Below are 26,485 nucleotides of genomic sequence, written 5' to 3'. Positions count from 1 at the left end.
GGAGTTGCTTCCCTTGTTACGCTTCCGGTTTATGTCAACATGGACAAGGATAACGATGTTCTCAGTAAATATCGCGCTGTCACCAACAAGTTGAGAAAGTATGTTTGCCAAACAGAGGACAGTTTTAGTCAGCAATTGCGTTTTGAATTAGGGATCTGTGGTTAAGATTTTGGCTGTACGCAGCAGTATACACATTGGTAAATTCATGATCGGGAATCGATTTTGAAGAAGTGCTTGTATGTTCGTGACATTATACAAATTTTATCGTTATAAACAGTCCTTAGCATACATGTATCATCTATGAAATTATTTCTTACAGGCGGTTTCTGAAGAAACCAAACGTTTCCGAGGGCAGTGAGCAGTTTGGTAAGCATTTCTTTTCTTCAGTCTACATCATATTTGTTATTGTGTTGTCTTTTTCTGAGGTCAAAAGGTTGATACCAGAGCTACATGTTTGCTCAGTATTTTAGAGAATAAACATGGTATATGTAGAATATACGGATTTTATATCGGAACTTTGTCGGTTGCAATAGTTGAGCAATTTGTTAATGAAAATATCACTTTATTTGAAGGTGTTAGGTTTTGATAACCAACTATCAGTTTCAAGGAAATCAGAAAGGCTTGTTTTAGAAAGAGTATTGCCATTGTGACTCCTGAAAGGTTGTTGTTAATGCATGTGTATGTATTCAAATCTTTCTGTGTTTAAATGTTATTGGCATCAAGTTGAACTTCAGTTACAAACGTGATTTTGCCATTTGGGTAATGAGTTATGAGTAAATGATGGGATCACATTGGGCAGGGATTTGAGTATTTTTACCCATTAAAATACAGAATATCTTGTTAAAATTTTAAAATGGGGAGAAATTCCCATTACATATGAATACTTACACTATGAAATAATACAGAAATATCCAATAATTTCTACTGAAAATCCCATTGTTCAGATTAAGGAAGAGATTTCCCCCATTGGCCATAGGAGAGAAAAGGTTTTTAGATTGCATTGTTAAGTTCAGTCCCTGCACACTGTGCACAGTGGTAGTGTTGAGTATGATATTTGATAGACATGATAAGATGTGATGGCATATTGATGTGTACTTATGGACATTTCTTAATGTGAAACTGATGTACTTCAATATGTTAGACCAACAAAGTGTAATGTGAATGATAATTTTGCCATGACTTCAGTAAAAACTGGATTGTTATTGGTTAGTCAAAGTCGTTCATAGGTATATAATCTTGTTGTATACCTCTGATTTTCCACAGCATCATGCATTTGTTTAAATCTGAATAACGTGGTTGTAGTATGCGTTCGATTTTAAATCAACTTTAGAGCTATTATAATTTCGTTATATACCTCTGATTTTCCAACACAGTATGTTTTTCTCCTGAATCAATCTTTGCAGTTAGCTTATACAAGTATTCTTATCAGACATTTTAACTAATATCCATACTTGTTGTATTTCATAGGGTCTCAAAGACCTCATGGTGACATTGTTTCACCAGTAGACAAATAGTAGATCTACTTTGTTGTATGTATATGATCACAATGAATGTTTACATTGCAGCCAGTCTAGCCAAGTCCTTACAGCAGCAGGAATGTCCTCAGTATGCAGGCTTCTGTTGTTTAGCACAGGCCAGGTACGAGGTGTCATATTATTGGAGTGGGACTGTTAAATTATCAGTAGTATAGACCACTCAAAAGATGGTCAAGATCACTCCATTTTTTCATATAACCATTGCTTATCTGTCATGACCATGGGTGTTTTTTTATTTTGTTTGAGTACAGTATATTAAAAATATGATGGGGGATTACATTTGGATTCAGAGAGAAAATGACCATTTCTTGATGATGATTATACCTTTAATGTGATTTGTTTGGAGCATCTGTATTTAAATATATGTATGTATTTATATTTGGAGGGCAACTAAAGAAAATATGGTATAATGTCACTGTTTTGTAAACATTGTTGCTATGACTACCTAGATGTGAGCACACACTGGCTAATGCCCCAGGAGAGGCCCAGGCTCTCACTCAAGCAGCACGGTCATTCCTGGAAGCTGAACTCTTTAACAGATCACTCAAGTATCCTGGGTTTGAGGAGCATCTCACAGCTGCTATTAACTGCTATGGGCATGCCATCCGGGTAAGGAGATGAACGAACATGTTCAGATTTACATATGAAGATTTTACACCTGCATGATAAAAGTAGGATAACTATACTCTTCTGTAACTGTATGTTAGGTGTCATTTCTTCCTTGAGAATGATATGTGTGACCATTCAATGTGGACATGAGGTTTATACAATGATACATGTATTAGTACCCCAGATGAAGTTTAGCAAGAGCACATAAAAAAATTGCTTTCTCCACACCTGTATGGAGCACATCAACCCTTCAATGTTTCTTTGTGAAACATTGCTGTCTCTTCAATCAAGGGATGAACTGCTGCCTTTCGTTACTTTGGAATTTACATGTGTATTTTCAGCTCTCATGTTGCCTCACTAACTGTTTGCAGGTGCACATTGAAAACAAGCAAGTAGCACTGGCAGCGTCTCTGTGTCTGGAGCTAGGAAATGTGCTTATGGTAATATACACAGCTGGTTTATCATCTTTCTGATGATGTGCTTCAGAAATAGGTCTTAAAATGAAACTAAAACATTTGTGATAATACTTACTAGTCAGTAACTCAGGCTACATAAACAATAAAATATAGCATGGGATGCTGAAAAGGATAACCAAAGTAATGGGTGCCTGATTCAGCTTGAGCCTTGGATGGCAAATGTTCAAGTTTTTTCCCCTTTTTCAGTAACTGGACTTTGCAAGTGGTCATTACATTGACAGTAACAAGAGCTGTTTTTACCATGATTTTCATAGTCAGTTGCCCGTAATTGAGTGAGTGAGTGAGTTTAGTTTTACGCCGCACTCAGCAATATTCCAGCTATATGGCGGCGGTCTGTAAATAATCGAGTCTGGACCAGACAATCCAGTGATCAACAACGTGAGCATCGATCTGCGCAATTGGGAACCGATGACATGTGTCAACCAAGTCAGCGAGCCTGACCACCCGATCCCGTTAGTCGCCTCTTACGACAAGCTGAGTCGCCTTTCAGTTGCCTGTAAATCTTAACATAATTCACTATATCATTTGGATGTGATGATCCTGCTTTCACCATATATCAACTTTAGTTGGCTTAACATTCACTGATATGTCTGCTTATCATGTACATTGCTGATACATGTACTATGAATTGTTTACTTCAGAGATTGAACAAGCCCATTGAAGCCATGGGCCACTTCCAAAGAGCAGCTGAGCTACAGTCACAGGTACCTTCACTACTTGTACATTACATTCAGTAACTCACCACAAGAGGTAGAGCAGAATACATCCCCAGTATTGTTGTTTGTATGAGCCAGTGTTCCTAACATAAAATAATTATTAAGTGATACTTGATTTTATACGAAAGATACGAAAACCTATGATTTTGAAAAGTATTAATGTCACATCCAAGTATTTAGTTATGTGGCAAAAGTGGATGTTATTTTACATTATTATCATGTCTGTTATGTATATTTTGCAGAGTCCTTTGGACTGTCTGGATGCCTTGGAGATGGTAGCCATTGCCAAGATAGACACAAGTAACATAAACTAATCAGTGTTTCTAAAGATGTTTATTATTTTATTATTCGTTAGAATGAATCATTATCATGGTTTTGAAAGGGGCGATTGTCCAGTTTTATATGCTTAAAGCTGGATGTTCCTGAGACCAATATAGTTGTATAACGAGAGCCTTGGTGTTCACACGTACCATCCTTTTCTACTTGCATACAACACAATGTATTTTCCTCATTTCCACAGAGGACTATGAAGGATCCCTTGCTGTACTCACTGAAATGGCGTACTTGGCCCAAGAGAGGGGAGGTAAGGTAAACCAACGTGAACTGTCTTCAACTACCTATGTTTGCCAGACTTGCTTACTTGGGGGATGAATGTTACTGTATCACAGTTACATGGATTGATCACGGGATCATCAGGTGCAGACTTGATTATTTACGGATGCCATCATATAGCTGTAGTAGTGCGCAGTGTTGAATTACAAAAATACCCTGGTGATAAATGGATCAGTCTGGAAGATCAGCCAGGTTTGGTTAAGCACATCACTCCCCAATATGCCACATCATCAAATTACCATTGATCAATCAATGATGGCCAAGTTTGATTGCTCAGATTTTGACTATCTACCATTATATGAATCTACCATTATATGAAATCCTAATGTTAAATCTTGCTGTCCATGATAAGATGCAACTATGGTGAAACATCATTAATTTAAAACACACCGTGCATGAGACTGACTGTTCCCCACACATGCAGTGCCGATGAACGAGTACAGCAGATCATGGTATTGGAGTTATTGGAGTGTAGTAAAATGATATTTTGATGTAGTTAATTGTCATCTCGGACGCGTACTGGAGTTGACTGTACATGCCCTATGTCATAGTGTTGTGTTGTTTCAGGCTCCTCTGCTACAGGGAAGCCAATTGGAGCTTATTGTGACATTCTGTCCAGGTGTGAGGTGACTCGGGTGCTGCTTCTCATGCTGCTTCAGGTACATGCTTTCAGAAGCACTTGTATTCTAATGTGTTCTCTTGCCAACACCTTTTATAGATAACAAGTTAGGAAGTTTTCAGATCTGGTTTCCAGACTTATAAGGGTCTGTCAGCTGTGGGATAACCTCACACTGTCAAAACAGATAGTAGCAATTTCCAGGAATCGGAGTATTCCATTATGTCTGCCAATTTCACATACCATGGGAGAGATATTTTAGAGCAAGAACTGCAACTTAGGCCAAGCAATGTGTTTGTGCATGTAGTGTACATGTTTATGTTAATTTCAGCCAACACCCCAAAGAATCCGCCCTGAGCATGCTCAGACTTTAGAGAAATATGCATGGGAAACAACAGAAGACAATTTCACAGGTAGGTCATGAGGCTCGTCAACAATGTGGTAACAAGGTGGGTTTGTTAACATCTCGAACAAGGCAAGCAACATTTCGGTAAACCACTTACCTGTTCATGTGAACAACATGGTTGAGAATTTGTTTATATTTTCACAACTTGACATTACTTTGAAAACTGCCTTAAATGTGAAAGACTTGGGACAGATTGATGAAATGTCAGTGAAAGATTGACATGTCATGAGTTAAATGCCCATTGCTATGGTTCTGTTTTCTGTCTAAGTGTTTAACTGATATATTTTCATGATTTCAGTACAATATCTGGGCGAGGACTTATTTCTACTTCTACAGTCAGTTGTGGTAAGTCAGTTGTATTACTTCACAGGGATTTTTGGAACACAGTGAAGAAACTATGATCTAGGGAGAACCTTGGTGGTGAAATAGCACAATTGTACAAAGTTGTCTCCCTTGGTCTGAGCTCATGGAAGTCATTAAGTTCCACATCAACAACCAACTTCACTTTAGGCTGTCAGTATGTGGCAAAAGTGACAAACTAAAACAACGACTATTGCTTAAGAAACTAAGTAGATGGCATGCAGTTTTTGTATTACTACAGGGATGTATTTTATCAGATTAATATGCCTGTAATATATTACAATATTTTTTTCTTGTGAAGTTTTATCACTAACCGTGAGAAAATGTTTTGTGCCTAAACATGTATTAAAGTCACTTAATTTACAGATGGCCTGTCAGTCACATGACCTGGGATGCCTTCAGGCCCTCCAGACTGACCTGTGGCCGTACCTGAACACAGAGCAGAACCAGATCCTCCATCTTGTCATCCAGGAACTCTCACACCCATCTGGGGAAGGGGTTTAATGTGCCACCCCATCAGTAAACCAGAGCCATCTGGTCACACCAAGTCAAAGAAGGTGATTGTGCCAATCTTCAGTAAACACAGGGACATCTTGTCACACCCAGCCAGGGAAGGGGTTCAATGTGCCACCATCCTCCCTCCTCACAGGACCTGGCTGTGCAGAGTTGTGTCCCTTCCCTCAAAAATCAACTTCCTTGATGAGATTCATTCACCCAGATTTTCATCTTGTGTCAGCACAGAACTCATGTTCGTTAGTTGGATGTTTATTATATTATTGATGTGGTTGATATGTGAAAAACTGTTAAAACAAGTGAATTCCCAGAGAACTTGTTGCTCTCTTGAGCTGTAAGTGTGATTACTGTCACTTCAGACATTGTCATGTTATATTTACATCCAGTACATTCCAGTTGACAAATAGGGGTTCAGCCCGCTGTTAACATCATTCCAATGGAGGGCACCTTGAATTTGTTTGTATATGTTGTACTACTGTCTACAGTGTGGCAAATGAATGCTGAAGCCCCTGGCGACACTAACACCAGTACTATGTCATGTGTACTTTGGGTCACACAGAGTATCAGTCATGCTGTTCCAGATCTTCTGGGTCCAACAGAACCCTTATTCTCAAAAGTTTCATAGCCCTAAGAATTCTTAACTTTGATCGCAGCCAATATGTTAAGAAAGGTCTAAGAAGTATGTAGTGCTACAAACATTTTGAGAAGAGCTAGCCAGGTTCACATTGAGAAGGCAAAAAGGTATGTTTCTACAGTGAAGAATGTGGTCTTGATGCATGTTATTGTTTCCATCTGATCAGCTGATGTACATAGGCCAGTACTGTAAGAGTTTGTTGTAGTACTGTAAAGGGTGCTGTCATCTCACTGGTATTGTGTACACATCCATTTGATCAGCTGATGTATATCAGCCGGTACCATTAGACTTTTTCTGTTGTATTGTGAAGCATGCTGTCATCTCATTGGTATTATGTACACATCCATCTGTGATGAACTGGTGATTGTATTGTCAAGTGGGATCTGTGATGTACAAATCTCTGTGGATGTAGAGGAACAATATACTCATGTTTCTTACTGTGGTCTCCTTTTGTGTTCAAGTCCTGATGTTTCTACTTCAGTACCTGAAACAATATACTAAGCATACATCTGCTCACCTTAAGAATACACTAGGTGTACACCTGCTCACCTTAAGAATATACTAGGCGTACACCTGCTCACCTTAAGGATACACTAGGCGTACACCTGCTCACCTTAAGAATATACTAGGCATACATCTGCTCACCTTAAGAATACACTAGCTGTACACCTGCTCACCTTAAGAATACACTAGGCGTACACCTGCTCCCCTTAAGAATACACTAGGCGTACACCTGCTCACCTTTAGAATATACTAGGCGTACACCTGCTCACCTTAAGAATACACTAGGCGTACACCTGCTCCCCTTAAGAATACACTAGGCGTACACCTGCTCACCTTAAGAATATACTAGGCGTACACCTGCTCACCTCAAGAATATACTAGGCGTACACCTGCTCACCTTAAGAATATACTAGGCATACATCTGCTCACCTCAAGAATATACAAGGCATACACCTGCTCACCTTAAGAATATACAAGACATACACCTGCTCACCTCAAGAATATACTAGGCGTACACCTGCTCACCTCAAGAATATACTAGGCGTACACCTGCTCACCTTAAGAATATACTAGGCATACATCTGCTCACCTCAAGAATATACAAGGCATACACCTGCTCACCTTAAGAATATACAAGGCATACACCTGCTCACCTTAAGAATATACTAGGCGTACACCTGCTCACCTCAAGAATATACTAGGCGTACACCTGCTCACCTTAAGAATATACTAGGCATACACCTGCTCACCTCAAGAATATACAAGGCATACACCTGCTCACCTTAAGAATATACAAGACATACACCTGCTCACCTCAAGAATATACTAGGCATACATCTGCTCACCTCAAGAATATACAAGGCATACACCTGCTCACCTTAAGAATATACAAGACATACACCTGCTCACCTTAAGAATATACAAGACATACATCTGCTCACCTCAAGAATATACTAGGCATACATCTGCTCACCTCAAGAATATACTAGGCATACACCTGCTCACCTTAAGAATATACAAGACATACACTTGCTCACCTCAAGGCATACATCTGCTCACCTTAAGAAGTCACTACTAAGGATATTAATAAGAACGAAAACCCTCTGTTTGTATTTGATGTATTTTATTTCGTTCAATGTGTATCGCAAAGTGAAATATGTATAAATGACATAGAGTGTTAAGCATTATGAAAGTTTATGTGTTGAATAAAGTCTTCAATGAGTGTGGAGACCGACTGACTTGGGACAATCCCATTATTACAGGCTATTTAACAGAAATCAGATGTACATGCACTAACTTCAAATTCTTCAGGTTAAATGTATTAAGGTGAAAAAAATGGTACATGACTTTTCAAATCATAAATTTATCTGCAATCTGTGATTTACTTGCAATTTGGTGTGAATCCCAAATCAAATAAAGTTGGTATGACCTAAATATAAGTCCATGTAATAACAGAAAATGGTCCAAAAGGTTTTGTCAGGACTGTACCTGTGAGTATAAGTTTGTTGAATGCACATAGAACATTACATAATTGTACTGTCGTACCATTTAGTACATACCTTTCCATTACATGTACTCTGTCATGTACTTGTCCACCATACGTTGTCCAGTTTGGTCTAAGACATAACATTACATTGTGACCAGCATTTCCTTTACTACAATGTGTTCAAGCTTTCCTTCACTCACAAAAATATCTGCCATTGTTTGGCAAGTGATACAAGGAGGGAATCATGGAGACATGGTAATCAAACGTGCAATATATGAGGATAGACAAACATTAAGCACTCTTTGACAACAACATGCCACCTTCCAGACACAGCTACAAAATGGGCTGAAGAGAAGGTTCAGAATGTTGACATAATGACATACATATCCTTTGACTGAAATTCCCACATGACCATATTTCCTAACAATCATTATATGTATGATTCAAATGAACAGATGTGACCTGTAGAAAAAGAGACAAAAGTAACTCAGACTGCTTGTAACCTTGTCTGTGACTAGTGACACTAATACACATGCGCATGCCAAGTGCAGAGTTGACTTGGTCAAACAATAAACACCAATGGTTTTGTCAAGTACCAGTCGCTTGGTGGAATACTTTGACATTTGTCATTCACAATATATTCAAAGAAGTGAATATTTAATAAGTTAGAAATTAGGTTGACACTGAAATGTGCATATTTTTCAATACTGCATGCAGTTTTGTTGAAGCTTTGTAAATTCAAACATTCTCCTTTAAATGCCTTTACCTTACAGAATAAGGCTAAAGGAGCATTTAAAGGGTTTCTTCGGAGAAAATGCAAATGCAAAATCATGAAGTCCTAATGAATAAAAAGGAAGTGATTTGGTCAGTAACAAGTTGACTCAAAACTCATTCAAGACCTGCATGATAGCATAGTTGTCATTTTTATCTCATCCTGCTAGCCCCGTTGTTACAAGCTATAATCAGTACCTCTAGCCTCTCACCTGACTGTTCTGTTAGCTGCACTCACTCCCCTCTAACTGGATTAAATGCTACTATTAATGAACACATCAGGTCAGGTGTTGGTTGTGAGTAGGTGACAACTGGTATTTGGTATAGATTATAAAGAATCACAGCTCAGTGATCATTATTGATCAGTAGATGATCATTGTTGCAAATACTTGACAAACTATGAAAATTCTATATTTAATTACTTTCACAAATACAGTAATTCTGATCTTGAAACATTGTCTTTTGGATTTGTGGAATGCATGGTATGAAGCAACCTCCTCCTCCTCAGCATTTCCTACCCAACAGCTGCTTTATGAACATTTCCTCCTGATCAGTGATCCATGGTTCTCTATTATCTCCCCAAGTATCGGTTACAGGGGGAGTGAGTACAGACATTAGAAGAGCCAGGCGAAGTGTACTGATCAGTGGCTTGTAACAACAGGAGACTTGGGGGATGCTGCCTGTATACCCAAAGCAATTTCATTTCAGTTTTGTGGCCAATTTGCCAAATATACACTGTTTGAATATGCAGTTTCAAATTACGTCAGTATATTGACAATGAAATCAGCTAAATCATCTTCAGTGTAAAGTGTTTGCCAAGTCGGGTATTAAATGCAGCAGAATCATATAAAGTTTGATCATTATTTCAAAGGAGGAATGTAATTAAATATTGCACTAGGAATGTTTGGTCAAAGCCAAATATTATTATGTCATAAAATTGGAAAGTGCATAAAATAGACAAACATGATAAATTGATGCTACACTTTAAGGTGTACTCCAGAAACAGTATCTGATAGAAATGTGTTGAACAAACTGGTATAACTGCCTATTATGCAGGGAAGGAATGTAAGTATAGTGTTATATGAATTTATTTAGGAAATTTGGAAAAAGACATTAAAATCCTTTCAGAATAAACAACTTCTAAATCAAGAAAAGTTATTGAAAAAAGGTGAAAATTGAGTAAATATTCAGAAAATGTTAACGAGAAAAGTTTAGAATTTGTAAACTGGCTGATTAATGTCACGACAGAAAATCTTGACATATACACAATATACAGTAGGAGTCCACGAATACAAAGTGGTATTGTCCCAATACACATCATATTCTTCTGTTTTTGAAATGTTTGTCATTCCTTACCTACAGTAAAACCTGCAACCCTCAAGACTACATAATTGTTACGTCCATTGTTACGCTGGTCTAGCTGTGGATGGTACTAGTATTGTAAAGGCTACTCTTTGGCAATAGTAATGGCTACATATTATGTACACCACGGTCACACAAACATGTAACATTCATAACAATTTTCAAATAATTCATCACTTCCTAAAGTATGAAGATACAGAGGGCCCAACATGTTCTCCAGCATGTTCTGATATATTCTTAAACTGTAAGAAAATACCAACAATGACTGCCTAACGTTAGCACTATATAAAAGGAATGGGATGGAACCAGTTCAACACAACAAACTTGTTAGAGGACGATTTGAATAAGACTCTCTGTAGTTTCGACTATATAATTTAAACTACACACACATTTAAAGCTTATAGACTTACCTAGTAAATGAGGCACAGTTAACAAAAATTAAAACAGTATTTAGGGAGCTTGAGTCTTTGAATGTATAAGTTGTGTGTGTGAGGGGGGGGTGTGTGGTTCTGGGCAAACATCCCTGTTCAGAATTTGAACTGAAGGCACCTGTGATCTTGCTAATCAACATTTACTTCAAGACACTTATACCTAACTCCTATAATGAGTTTACCTACATTTATTCATAGCAATCGAACATGTGTCATCTCTGTTTGCCATTGATGACGTTCATGTTGACCCACCCCACACTGGAAAGTGTAACCAATTTGATGGGGTATGTTTTATTTACAGCTCCTGTCAGTTACCTTACAGTAATAGTGTTGTGTGACGCTAATGCCTGAGATGCTTGTACAGTCAGTATGTGGAGGAGGATGTGTTATGGCAGTGCTCAACGTCAGCTCCAGGAAGGTTTGAGTAATCACATACATGACTAGTATCTGTGGCAGACATCATTTACAGACAACATGGTTGTACATCTGAATAGGAAATGATTTATCTTGCAAACATGTAACTGATATATGTTCGATCATGTGTTCAAATAGTATATATCCCTTAGTCATCTGCCTGTATGAGTAAATTATTGTTACCAGTTCAAGGGGAGATAACATTGTTCAGGGTAGATGAAACTGGCAAACAAAAATGACCTCAAAAATTTTTAAAATGCCATATAAATATCAAGAACAGAAAAGACACATAATCATTTGGTAAATAGTGACGATTTCAGATGTGTTACAATGTTATTAAGAAATCATAAGACTTCTCCATTTCCTAAAGAACACAATAAACCAGAGGAAGCAACATTTTACCAGCTCATCACGTACACTATAATTCTAGCTTCAAACTCTTCATCAGCACCACACACCACATCACTGAATGCCAAAAACATACAGATAATTAAGACCTGGTCCCCATTCTACAAGATATAGTTTGTGCTGCAACCATCTCATGTGAAAGTGTTGCATTCACAGATCACTTAATAAACACATAACTATAAGTATCTCTTTTATCAGCTTCAAAGCTTAATATCTCTGAAATCATATCCAACCAGAGGAGAGACAACTTTAAATGAAAATGCAGGTACCCCTAAATCACTTTCAATTGAAAACAAGAATTATGTTTGAAATGAAGCTCACACATGAACAGATATGAACAGATATGTATCAAAGAACACATTCAAAACCTTAAAAATATAAAAAATATGGAAACCTCATACATATACATATATGTCATAATGGTACCTGTAAATAAACCAGTCTGAAAAAAATAACAAGTATTGTGTAGGCAATATACTGCAAATCATTCTAACATGTGTAACATAATAATAACATTAACTCTTTTTAAGAAACTAATAAAATGTGACCTGTGTTTCACTACTTATGCACAATTAGATATACTTGTCTTCATTGCTTTTTACTGGGTCTTTGTAACCTTGGAAAGTTTCATGAAATGCAAAATTTGCACTGAAGAGTATAAGCACGCAAAGTCCAAACATTTTATCATGATATCATAAACAGGATAAAGAAAGATTATTCTCAAACTTTACTAATCACTGTCTTGATCCCTGAGTTTAACAGTGGCCATATTTCAAATATCACGTTTAGAACTTTTTGGCATGTCATACTGGACCAATCCACTGGAATTACATAATCTCTAGGTTCAATTAAGTCTAATCCTTCTTAACATCACGCCCTGGTTTTCTCGTGAAAACATTTCCTATAATCAAAAACAAAACCACCACAATATGTCCAATGAAGTAGATGGACCACCAATAGTTTAGTGTTGAATTCAATCGCAGCAAGAGGAAACCCATACACATGTAATCAAACCCCCTCATCTTGAAAAACCAGCATCCCCAGTCGAACAGCCACATTTGCAGTGGAGATGTATCTCTGCGGAATGCATTGGACATGGCTGCCTCTGCCATGAGAATAGGTGGTACCGTCAGGAAGCTGAGGTAGTAGCCCGGGTGGATGCCATGCCAGAATGCACTTACGGCCATTGTGATGGATACCCTGAAAGGATTACAATGGAAAAGGTTGAATCTATCTGTATCAACCGTAATCAACCATGGGAACCTTCCAGATGCCCAGCTGCATTTAATTCTCATTGCTAAAATGGGAACACAATAAAATGTAACTGGTTGACATTGAATTTGTTAACATCTAAATATTTTAGATATTTAAATACTTACCTTACCATAGGTCTATAGCATATTACCTCAAGCTTTGCTTAGTAGGAGATCTGACGGAGTTGAATTGCTATTCAATCTTGAATGGCTACATCACAATCGACGGCTGTCATGATACGGAAGTTTCTGGATCTCCCCACTGCGCCTGTGCTCAGACTCCACGAGAACTTCACTTTTAATTCTCAGTACAAAGAGTCCGTAGTGGGGAGGAGCGTCCAGCGTTGGGAGGGACTGAACGCCCTATGGTAAGTATGAAAATATCTAAAATATTTAGATTTTAACAGTTTTTTACTTACCTTACCATACGTCTATAGCATATGGATACAACAGACAGGACGGTGGTGCAGGACTCCAAAGGACTGTCAGTGTCTTAAGATCCCACATATGCCTCAGGGCAGCCTGACCACTACTGATTCCCTCGGCATGGTTGATCTGCCGCAATGACCTCAGAATCAGAGTAGTAGGTCACGTACTAATCACTGGAGAGGTACGATAACTTATCTCATGAAAGTACAAGACCCCTATAGACCAAGGTAAGTAAGATCATACCTTATAGGGCAGAAGGACGTGTGAGTTGCTGCGCAACTACTAATGGTCGAAAAGACTGCAGCCCCTCCAAATCTTCCACAAGTCCCACAAGTAATGACTAGCAAATACTGTTGAGGATTGCCAGAAGCACCCAGCCATAATGTCAGGAACACTACAGTTCCTGTGTAAGGCCATAGTCGAGGTTAATGCCTGAATCTCGTGTGGGTTGTTACACGACGGGTGAGGAAGATTCTGTGCGTTATAAGATGCCAGGATGGTCTGCCTCAAACATAAGGCTATTATGTTACTGGTGACTTCCCCTCTAGCCGTCGTAGAAAAAGGCAGGAACAATCTCTTCCTCGTTCACGGACGATAAGAGGACTTCTTGATATACATCTGAGAGCCCGAACCAGACAAAGCAACTGCTCCTCCTGATCCACTTGTGAATAATCTGTCTGGTTGACCTGGCAGCTGGTTCTTTGCCTGGAAATCCCAGAGGAGGCACAGCACCGTGTCTGGTCTGTTCAAACCAGACCCTGGTCACATCCAGCGTGTGAATCTCGCTTACTCTTGCCGCTGTCGCTAGCGCCAGAAGAAACACTGTAGCACAACGATCAGGTCCCACGCTGGTGGCCGGAACTTAACCTTTTGGTCCTCCAGCTTGAACGCTTTTAACATAGCGACTAATTCGGGGATCTTTCAGACCCTCCTATCTCCTCTGACAGCTAACACTGAATTCAGTGCTGACAGGTAGGTCCCAAAAGTACTGCCCCTGAGCTTCTTTGAGCACCACAAGTAACGTAAAAAGTCCGCCAGGAATTGAGGCGACGCTAACAGCGCGTCTTGCGTCTTTTGGGCACAGAACGTCTCAAATGTAGCCCACTTGTCATCATAGAGTGATCATGTGGAAGCTCTGTGCACCAGGGCAATGATCTTTGCCACTTCAGATGAGTATCCCTTGGCCCTCAAAGTCCTTTGCAAATGGTCCAGACGCATAGACGAAACCGCGTCGGGTCCGGGTGCTGTGTCCGCCTGTGGGGATGGCGCAGCAACTGATCCCACTCTGGAAACCAGAACGGATCTCTTTCTGTGAGGCGGCACAATTCTGGGAACCACGTCCTCGCTGGACACCAGGGCACAACCAAAAGCAGATGGATCCTCACTGTTAGTTTGAGTTTCACCACTACCGCCGGTACTAGTACTGGCGGTGGGAAGGTGTACGCGTCTAGACCTTCCCAGGACATTGACAGAGTGTCGACCACCCAAGCCAGCAGGTCTGGTATCGGAGACACGTATACCGGAAGCTGAGCGTTGAACTTTGTGGCGAATAGGTCTATCAGCGGGCTCCCCTGATTCTGACATATGAGCCAAAATATCTCTGGGTGAAGCATCCACTAGCATCAGCTAGTGCGTTTCTGCACCCTGGAATATGACGAGCTCTGGCTTGTGTCTAGGATGCTGGCTAGGCGAAACATCTGATCCAGTAGGGACTTGGATCTGGTTGTCCATCTCAAAATCAGCCACACCACCGTCACGTTGTCTGAGACAATCAGTAGGTTGGAGTGGCGTAGTTTCGATGCCCAGTGACTTACAGCTAAAATCACTGCTTCCAGCTCGAGATTGTTGATGTGCCACCTTGCTTCTGCGTCGGATGAGAGCCCCGAGGCTGTTCGATTGCTTAGGTGCGCCTCCCAACCCTTTAGCGAGGCATCAACGACGTTCAACTCGATTGTCCACCAGCGCAGGTATTGGAGCAGATGTACCAGAAGCAACAGGCGCGTTGTAACATCGTCTGCGTGTATGTATGGTAGGAGGTACCTCTGTAACGGATGTAGCATCAGACGCCCCCTTTGTGTTAAGTCCTGCGCCGACGTCAGAAGGCCCAACAGAGACTGCCACTCTCTGAGGAGCAACGGTTCTGACAGTCCCCTCGCTACAAAATGGGAGACCCTTTGCCATCGGTTGAAGGGGATCCAAACATGATCATACTGTGTCTGGAACAGGCCCCCGATAAACACCAACTCCTGCGCAGGCTGTAAATGTGACTTTTGTCGGTTGATCATCCACCCTAACTGTTCTAGGAGACAGATGGCAAAGTCTAGCTGTCTGCATAGCAACTGAGGTTAGAACTGGTTGAGCAGACAGTCATCTATATATGGGTCAAACTCTATCTGCCTGATATGAAGAAAATGACTGATGGGTGTTGTGATTCTGGTAAATAGCCACGTGGCCATGAAAAAGCCAAACAGCAGGACTTGCCACTGGTAATGTCGACCCTCGAATACAAACCTCAGAAATTTCCTTTCAGACAGGTAGATGGGGACGTGCAGGTAAGCATCCTGTATGTCAAGACTGCACAGCCACATTCCCGGGGTCAACTTGAGACACAACTGTTCTAGAGACACCATCTTGAAATGCGGAGGCTCCATCAAGTAACGGTCATTGAACGCTGCCATGTTGTGAATCATGCGAAGTTTGTCGGAGTCTTTCTTGGGAATGAAGAAGACCGGAGAGTAGAACCCTGGCGAGAGGTGTGGGTCCAGTACTCTTGATTTCCCCAACAACCCTTCAATGTTGTTCCTCAACAACTGATGTTGCGCCTCTGAATACGCCCGTGTCGCCTGCTGAGATGTCAATGGTGGAAGCTGTATGACCGGTAGTTTGTAGCCCTTCTTTAGAATTCTGGTAACATAGGGATCCTTGAGGATGGACAAGTTCCTCCAAAAGATGCCCAGTCTTCCACCCACTGGTGTAGGGAACACTGGTGCGGCTGGGGGCAGGAGGTCCCAGTCGTGACAGGTGACACCCTCAACCTCTTGAATAGTGGCGCTTCCCCTTTCCTCTACCAGGGGTGGCAGGGGCGTCCCTGGTTGTGTCTGCCGGCTTGCGACGATCACTTGTTGCGAAGCCCTGGCCACGACCTCTTGTACAGGCTGATCTGATGGAAGCTCTGCTTGGGATGTAACGTCTCTTGCCTCTGCCGCACATTCTCGTTTTATCACGAAAGACAGATGAGAGAGCTTCAAATGCTGACAAAGATACCAGCATGTTCCTTGTAAACTTCTGGAATGGCATTCCCGAAGAGGGTCTGTGAGTAGAGAGGAGTTCTAATCAGACGCCGTTTAAACTCTTCCTGCCATGAACATGCATCCAAAAATCCCATCCTGCCCACAACTGTCGTCATTGCCAGCACTGTCCGGACATGTCCTAACAGGTCATGTAACACTTTGCCTTGCCAAAGGAATAGTGATCACAGATGTTCCAATTGGGAACACAGCCGCCGCTGAAGTAGCCGATGCTAACGCTGACACAGGTTTTAGGATGCGCCGCAACTCCAAGTCAATTGCTTGCAACCTGGAGTCCTGAACCTGAGGTGGAGGACGATAGTCTGGCTATCGTCCAACACCGCCACTGAGTCTGCAAAATCCAGACTATGCACCTTGTAGTCTTGTTTCTTTAACATTCAAAGGTAGCTTGGCAAAGTCATCATTCAACGAAGAAATGGCATCAGCCACCATAGGATGTGGTGGAATCATAAGTTCCGATTCCACCCTAATAGCCCTGGCGCTGTCTACCCCTAACGACGGGGAGGGTCACTCAAGGAGCCTATCAACTATCCAATCATAAATAGCGGACAATGGCAGGTACAATCCCTCTTCCTCCTCCAGTTATGCAGGGTCCTCCTCATAGTCTGGAGAGAAGTATTGCTTGTCATATTAGTTCCAAGAAATATACTCTTCAAAAAAAGAAACTATACATACATAAATATGGTGAAAATACAATATCAAAGAATTTCTATGGAATAGGTAACTGTCAGTTTTGAAAGTTGGCATGCTGTTTTACCACATCATCGCCCAACCACCAAATGATGCCTGAAGCGTAACATTTTCACATCACGCTTCATGATTAGCCAAAACACAGTCATAGCAAATTGCACATGCATCATGCATCTTCATGAACAATCATGCAGATGTCACTGCCAATAAGGTTTAAAAGGACAGAACAACGACTGCTGTCACACACTTCAGAAATCCACAGTGCAACCATCAACATGCCACGTCTAACAGAACAACAGCGGAACAACGCCATTGGACATCTACAAGCAGGCCATACTCAGCAGCAAGTGGCAAGGGCTATGGGTGTGACAAGGTTAACCATCACTAACCTGTGGAGACGGTACAACAACACCGGTAATGTCTGTGACATACCCAGGTCACCTGCTCAGGATCAGTACATCCGGGTACGACACCTACGGGATCGCTTCACTACAGCAATGTCAACAGCTTCACAGATTCCGGGTATGCACAGAATCTCTGATCAGACTGTCCGTAAACGACTGCGGGCAGCCGGTATTTTCGCCAGGAGGCCTGTTCAACATAACGTCCTTACGCCACGTCACATCCAGCAACGTCTTCAGTGGTGTCGTCAAAGAGTCAGATGGCAAGAAGGAGACGTGTCTTATTCACCGACGAGTCGAGGTTCTGCTATAGACAAGCTGATGGACGAGCCGAGTTTATCAACGTTGGAACGAACGTTATGTCAGAAACTGTATTCGATATGTTGATCCCTTTGGTGGAGAAAGTGTCATGGTGTGGGGAGGAATTTAACATGGTGGTAGGACAGCACTCGTTCGCGTGGCAGGAGCTTTAACCTGCGTACGTTACCGGGACGTGATCTTGCAGCCACACATTGTCCCATTCATCAACGTCAATGGTGGTGAGTTCCAGCATGACAACGCTTGGCCACATGTCGCACATGTGTGTACGGACTTTTTGCAGCAAAACAATGTGCCTATACTACCCTGGCCTGCACGTTTGCCGGATTTATCCCCAATCGAGCACCTCTGGGATGAGCTTGACCGCTGTGTACGTCAGCAACAGCCACCATCTCAGACCCTCCACGCACTCTCCTTGGCGCTTCAACAACAGTGGCAGAACATTCCCTAGGTTGTGATTCGGACCCTCGTTGCATCTATGTCATGGCGATGTCATGCTGTCATCACCGCTCATGGTGGTCATACCCACTATTGACTTTTCACTGACCCCAGGCATCAATGTGACTGCATAACGTGTGTTTCTTTGACGTTAACATTGGTTTTGTTTGCTGTGCCTTATGCTGACATGACCTTGCTGTCATATTTTCTTCATTTTGTTGACATAACATTTGCTCACTTTCATTAAATCTATCTGAACTTCCAATGTATAGTTTCTTTTTTTGAAGAGTGTAGTTGACTTGTGCTCTGGCGCTTGCTTCCTATGTGTCAACTGTCTGACACAAGGAGGTGACGCTGATCGGGACCGCGAACGCCAACTCCTGCGACTGTGGTGGAGGGATCTGCCCCTCCGGTGACCTGGATGGCAAATGACGTCGTTGACAAACAATGGATGAACTACTCCGGGGACTTCAGGATCGAGACCTTCTGACGCCTGAACATCCCGTTCTCCTCCTATCATTAGCCAAAGTCAGGCACCCTGTGCCGCTCCAAATGCTAGTGTGCCCAATCCTGGGGCCGACTTTTCTAAGCTTGGTATGACAATAGCTTGGGCCAGCAAACGGATGTGCTCCTCATCCCTGTAATGTCTGGGATTAGCGGAGGAGCCCTAGTCGAAAGAGCAGACTGTTCTTGAGAAGCGCCTGGCGTCACCAATGGGGCAGTAGTGCTCTTAAGTTAAAATCTGTTGCACCTCCAGGTGCGTAAGAGCATCAGGTCTCGCCAAATCCACCCATCCTCCCGGCTGGGTTGTAGGCGTTGGTGTCGGTGTCGATAACATAAATATATCTTAAAATCAACACAAAGACTGAAAAATATATACATACCACACACAAAACCCCTGAAAGGAATCAGTGAAAAGGTGTAGAAAGGTGAAACTTTATTTGTTCTGAAAAAGTTTTTTGCAACACAAACACGTCTAGACGACGTCAGACGACGCTTGAAGTAATAGTGAAGTTCTTGTGAAGTCTGCGCGCATGCGCAGTGGGGAGATCCAGATACTTCCGTATCATGACAGTCGTCGATTATGAGGTAGCCATTCAAGATTGAATAGCAATTCAACTCCGTCAGATCTCCTACTAAGCGAAGCTTAAGGTAATATGCTATAGACCTATGGTAAGCTGGTCACATTATGTCAAAAGACACAGAATTTAAATAAACGCTGTAAATAACTGAGTCTGGTCCAGACAATCCAGCGATCAAAAGCATGAGCATCGTGAGGAAAGTGAGTTATTATCGCTTATCTCACATTACATCTAAATATATTAAGCAATGTTGAGAGGGGAGAGTTTGTTCATAATTGCCTGTTCACCCAGCAGAAAACGGGTACCCGGTGGTATAAGTCATGACTATAACCTTCTAGCATTTAACAGTCTGCTTGGGTTATCCAAAGTAACAATGTTGTGCTAATTGTGCATGCTTTGAGCATGCCCCTTTGTGGTGTCGAGTATTGTGCCATGTAAGTGCCCATATTTGTATTAACATTTTAGTTCCATCATGGGTATACCCCTGTAACAGATGTCATGAAATCCATGACACGACGACGGTCTGTAACACTACTGTAGTACCTGTAGGCCTTGAGACTGGCCGGGACACGACGATGGATGTATGTAGCCAGCCAGTACTGAACAGTCATGTTCCAGCTGCGAAGACCCTCCTTGGTAGTTGGTGCCAACTCGCAGCCATAGATGTCAAGATTGTACACAGACTGGAAGTTGTACTCAACAGATTTCTTGTCAGGTTCATTCTGTCTGAAGTCATATAAATAACTTTCCATCAAACAACTTTTTAAAATCTATTTCATAAGGAAATGAGAGACAACATATGTATTAACTCGTGACAAGTTTACAATAAAGTATCTACACACACATACAGACAACAATACAACCCTTATGTATGGCATAGGCTGTGATAACTATCACATACATGACACATGTAACACTGATACATTTGTGTATTCACTGATATAAAATTCATATATTCCACTTACAGATGCAGTTGCTTTGAACAGTCATTGTTCCTTGTCAAATAACAAACCAGATTTTCCTGCATGATAAACAAACACAGATCTCCTTTAGCTTGCAGGACTCAATTTAAGAATACTTAACCTACTTGCATTAAGTGCAACCTAATCTAAAAACCTACTTGCACTAAGTGCAACCTAATCTAAAAACCTACTTGCACCAGTCAAATTCCAGTTCCAACACAGGGTGTTAAAACATCAGAGGTTCTGGTGCAAATAAACATATTCCCGTGATGTAGTACCCATGAAGCCAATGCAATGCATAGACACAGCTGAGCCCTGTCTGTGAATAGCAACATTTCTTTGCCATAGCTATTCAAAATTTAGAAGAAAAATCAGCTGACATATGTAGGTTTATAATGGTAGTTTCATAACTAGGTTGTAATACAAGTTTGTAATACAGGGTTGGACCAAAGCACTAAATCAATCCCTGACTTGTTCAGTGCTAAACTTTATGCTTACATTTCTTCAAGTGCCTTGAGATCAGTTGGGCCTTGTCCACACTTGGGCTTTGATTTGACTGGGTAAGCTCCAAGAGCTGAGGTGATACACATACACTCTGACAGCAGCCATGCAATGTACAGGCGGGTTCGGAAGATGATGAACATCGGCACCATGTAGAACAATCGAAACCAGAAAGGGTGGTCAGAGAACTCATCTGATTCCACATACTGCAAGGAATTCACAATGAAACAAAAATTAAAATGAAACATGGATGAAAGACTGTGAAAAATGCAATTAATCTCTTATACTAATCCATGAATAAATAATCTAAAATATGATATCAAAATAATTAAGCTACACCTGAGTGAATGAGTGAGTGAATATCATTTTACAGTGAAGACTGCTATATTCAAAAGCAACAAATAATTGAATCCCAGTCAGGTAAATCACCAAGAAAGCTTAGAAGCTCTGCATCATGGACGACAATCAGTCATAACTATCGGTGATCCTTTGCACAAAGTGATGATATAGCTACAACTATCGTAAGTGTCCAATCAATTTATGGGAGTGTGTCCTTATTCTCATATTCCACCTCCAACAAGAATCGAAAGTTTAGACCAGAACTCAACAAGGTCAAAACAAAGAGGTTTCAAATACTACCATGGTTACCATCAGAAAAAAAATCTCACCTGAATATTGAAATAGTGAGAGAAGGCCAAGAAGCATGCCAGAATGATGGGAACTGGTTTGACTTTCTTCCAGAATGGTGTATAAGTTTCAATATTTTCCATATTAGTTTCCTCTAGCCAGTCTCGGTATGTCCGATACTTGTAATATGGACCTGCAATATCCAGCCAAATACAGTCACAAAAAATTAGTGACAGCTTGAAACTGAGAGGACAAGGCTAATAAATAATTCCTTCAATTAGTAATTGAAATTATACTTCAGTTTGTATTTAATTTGTGATATAGATAGCAATGACACTTGACATGAAATAATTATCCCCTCATCAAATCGAATCTCAACTGACCCAAGTAAAAACTACAGTCAAAACAGAGCTTGTCATGACTAATATTTATGCCATAGTTCATGTGGCAAAATGGCATAAGTGATGCCGTTTAAGACTCTTCAGTAATTTGGAAAAATCCATGAGCACAACTAAGCAGCAATGTAGAGACAAAAATTATAAACTGTATCTGGGTGAATAGGGTTTTACAACCATAACAAAACATGCTTGCACTCCCACAGGACGCAACTCTCCAAAGTGAAAGCATTGTTGTTGGCAACTTATAACCCTACAATATATAATGACTTAGTATCACACAGCATGTCTCCTTTTATTATCACATGCTAAATTGACCTCCTACAAAAGTTTGGAGGTCTGTGGGAAATACCAACCTGTCATCATGCCAATGTAACAGTAGGCATAGGCGAAGATGTCCGAGAAGTCGGGATCGATATGTACATACTTCTTTATAAGTCTCTTGTCCTCCTGTGTGGCATCCTCCTTGAACACAGCCATCCTGCTGTCATGAATTTCACAGGCCAGCCCAATCATCTGCAACCAAATCTTGATGAGACGATAGCAAGACATTCTTTGACAGCTTCAGTGTCTGTACAAGTCTTTACTTACCCTAAAATTTGCCGTACAGTTTACACAGTCATTTTACTGGAATCATGTTCATTGTGTGACTCCTTGTCACCCATGACATCTGTAATATCCGGACAACCCTTTGTGTCGCAATATTTCAATATTTCAAATTTCTTTTATAAATGTGAGTGAGAATGTTAAAGAGAAAGTATTTCTTAAATCAATACCACCACTGAGTGACACCAGAAATGGACTTGCCACAGTGGCTTTAAGAAAGTAACTTGTCCTGACTAATCTTCCACTTGCCCTGTTTTTCATGACATAATCATGATAACGAAGTTATGAAAGTGTACATCAATGTGATATTTCATGTTGATGTTTACTGGACTATTTATCGAAAAGTGATGAATAGCCAAGAAAGATAACCCTACTTTATTATCATTGCACAATGTAATAGCTACATTTTGAGCCATTATTTGATTGTTCGAAATGAAAACTGACTTTTCATGGCATCAAAAGATGGGATTTTTAACCCTTGCTTCCTGGTACCTAATGTTAGGTATAAAGAGTTAACATTTAACTCATAATGCTACCATACTCCCCCTATAACAGGTAGGATAACTAAAAACAAACCCTCAAAGTCAGGAACAGTTGCACAGCATTACAGAGAGGAGGCGGTGCAGGAATTCCCACAAGATGAACAGTGCGGAATACAGCCAGATATCCAAAACTCCAAATGAAACATGCAATATGACATTTCCTGAAAAAAAGAAACAATTATCAATCAACATTTTCTGATTTATGACTAGTCATTCTAGAAACATCCAAAAGAACACTGCATGGTTTTCTGCACTTCTTTGATGATTTCAGTTCACTCAGTGTAATGGATCAAATTCTCAAAGCTAACTTGCAAAACGGTAGGTTATGATGTCCCGTAAATTCATTGTTCTCAAACTGTTAATCACTGCTTAAGATAAAACTGCAACATGAAATATCTTTGGATGATTGTTTTGAGGGCTACCTACATTTTCTGACAGCTTGACAATATGAATTTGTGTCACAGATATTTTAAGTTTGTGATTAATGTCTGTTATATGGTCTCTGGGAAAAGTTACTTTTTACTAGTTACTGAGATGTTTTATAGTTGGAAAGATAACAACGAATGCTTCTTAAGTATCATTAAACTTATGATTACACGATGCCATTTAGAAAGTGGTCAAGTGCAACATATGTCATATTTGGGATTTCACTTTCTTAGTAAAGTACAAATTCTAGTACTTTTTTCGGTTGAGTCCCATCCGGGATGAGGGTGCGGGTTCGAATCCCGGATGGGACTCAACCGAAAAAAAGTACTAGAATTTGTACTTTACTAAGAAAGTGAAATCCCAAATATGACATATGTTGCATTAAACTTATGTATAACAATATACATGTAAATATGGAATCAGTGAGAAATGAGTGTGCCCGGTATGGTGGGACTTGGGGTTTTATGTAACGTCACTGTTTTGAAACCGTTTGTTGACCAGCTCTGCTAGATCAAGTCTTTGAAGGGCATTTAGAATTGAAATACATAGGAATGAAGATTTCTAAACGTTTCGGAGTTAATGCTTGCTCCTTCATCAGCTGAGAACACAACGTTTCAGAGTTAATGCTTGTTCCTTCATCTGCTGAGAACACAACGTTTCGGAGTTAATGCTTGCTCCTTCATCAGGTGAGAACACAACGTTTCGGAGTTAATGCTTGCACCTTCATCAGGTGAGAACAACGTTTCAGAGATAATGCTTGCTCCTTCATCAGGTGAGAACACAACGTTTCAGAGATAATGCTTGCTCCTTCATCAGGTGAGAACACAACGTTTCGGAGTTAATGCTTGCTCCTTCATCCACCCTCCAAAGACTTGATACCACATCAACATGGAGATGAGGCAGTTACATCCATCAACAGATACAACCGATCTATTAGCAGCTCTGCTTGATGTTTTTCATCATTTCTACATCGTTATCTGATGATGTCACCGAAGCTGTATTTCCTGAATCCGGGAAACATCTGCTCATTCAATGGTTGATCTAGATCCTCTTTTAATCTGCTTTACCAAACGTTGATGCAATGGCAAGGCTGATGCTGATACAGCTTCAGAGGCTAAAAGGTCGAGACAGCGCCACACTGACAGCATGTTATCATCAATACAGAACATAATTTCAGCACACAAACATAACAGTAACACGTGACCGTGACGCAACATAAACTTACCGGTGAGGCACACATTTCAGCACAACACACGTTCCGATTACGGTGATAATTGAGTGGAAAACGTGCAAGTGGCAAATTATCAGGATTGTACAAAATCCGGCTATACTGGATACGGTTTGTCTAGTATCAGCCCCTTTAAGATTCTTCGTGTACAGTCCAAACGCGACCGAAAATACTAAGAGAACCCCGTAGACAGTGTCATCGGACACCATTTTCGCTAATATCGCTCAAACTCTGAGCACTGCCAAAACAGACACAACACAACGGCCACAAAGTTATCGCTGTGGGGAAATGACATCCGCATCGAAGCTCCTTTCATAGAAGTAAGTGCCTCACACTGCAGGGAGAACACGCGTTGCCGCGATAGGATGGGTCTCTACTTCAATAGTATCATCGCATTACTGATTGGGTGAGCTTTAAATGCAGTTCTAACACACAGAACAGCCTAACCCAGAATTACTCTGAGTGAATTTTAATCGAGGGTGGGGATTTCCATGTTGGCCTGGCATTCTTACCTTGTACACAGTTTGGAGCACAAGTTAGTGTTGACGTGTATATTTTTGTTATTTGTTGGTGAATAGGTAGCATTCTAAAACTAGAGTCAGTAGAAGATGACATATCCCCCTGGTACCCACATATCTGAAAGGACAAATCATCTGACAGGTACTTAAATTGATGTTTTTTTAGAGTAAGTCCAAATCGTTTCCATGGTAACCATGAAAAAGAATGAAGATTTTTATGGATATCAACTTCTTTATATGAGAACACAACGTTTCAAAGTTAATGCTTACTCCTTCATTGGGTGATTGAGAATGGGGTAGAGAGCTATATTTATATGTACAGGTAAAACAATGACAAAGTAAATGACAAAGTGGAATGAATTAACGAAAGCTGGAAGCCAGTATAAACAAGCACTGATAGGAAGCCGACAGTTATGATAACAATGATGGAAGCTAATAGTAATACATTACAGATGATAGGGTATGTTAACATAACACAGATAGGGGGTAAGGACGATGTACATGACTGGGGATAAGGGATGGAAGCCAATGGTGATACATTACGCATGATTGGATGATGTTTACATAACACATGATGGGGATTAAGGATGAAGTACATGATTACATGAGGGTTGATGAGCGTGATTACATGAGGCTTGATGATGTACTAACACAAGTTGATAAGGATGTACACGGGTAGATTGGCTATACATGAATTACCTAGATAGAATGTACACAAATAGATGGGATTAATTTATCAATCAGTCCCAGGCACTTGGTAGATACACTCCTTGGTCACGGTTGATTGCTGGTTTCTGTCTCCGGATCTCGATGGCCTCTTGTAGTTTCCTTTGGCGCCAGTTGTTGTTGGTAGATAGTATCCTACTGTCCTCCCATGGAATTGAATGTCCAGGATTCTTGAGAATGTG

At 40.7% G+C, this 26,485-nt stretch overlaps 2 protein-coding genes across 2 annotated transcripts; one reads left to right on the top strand and one right to left on the bottom strand.

Annotated features, from left to right (window-relative positions):
• LOC137285222 (40-kDa huntingtin-associated protein-like) lies at positions 1-8,095 on the top strand. Its single transcript, XM_067817497.1, has 12 exons — positions 1-98; positions 320-366; positions 1,566-1,638; positions 1,985-2,144; positions 2,516-2,584; positions 3,262-3,324; positions 3,579-3,636; positions 3,857-3,919; positions 4,516-4,607; positions 4,896-4,977; positions 5,269-5,315; positions 5,697-8,095. Exons 1-12 carry the CDS (start codon positions 40-42, stop codon positions 5,832-5,834), a joined length of 951 nt encoding a protein of 316 aa, XP_067673598.1. The 5' UTR covers positions 1-39; the 3' UTR covers positions 5,835-8,095.
• On the bottom strand, positions 8,088-25,310 carry LOC137285221 (lysophospholipid acyltransferase 7-like). Its single transcript, XM_067817496.1, has 7 exons — positions 25,057-25,310; positions 23,440-23,566; positions 22,614-22,773; positions 21,904-22,055; positions 21,233-21,441; positions 20,316-20,498; positions 8,088-13,053 (listed from the first exon to the last, which is right to left on the bottom strand). The coding sequence occupies exons 1-7, from the start codon at positions 25,266-25,268 to the stop codon at positions 12,708-12,710; spliced, it is 1,389 nt and encodes a 462-aa protein (XP_067673597.1). The 5' UTR covers positions 25,269-25,310; the 3' UTR covers positions 8,088-12,707.
• Between the last annotated feature and the right edge of the window lie 1,175 nt (positions 25,311-26,485).

The sequence above is a fragment of the Haliotis asinina genome, chromosome 5, assembly GCF_037392515.1.
Source record: "Haliotis asinina isolate JCU_RB_2024 chromosome 5, JCU_Hal_asi_v2, whole genome shotgun sequence".
Lineage (NCBI taxonomy): Eukaryota > Metazoa > Mollusca > Gastropoda > Lepetellida > Haliotidae > Haliotis > Haliotis asinina.
The sequence above is the reverse complement of the archived record's forward strand: the minus strand, read 5'-3'. Positions and strand labels throughout refer to the sequence as shown.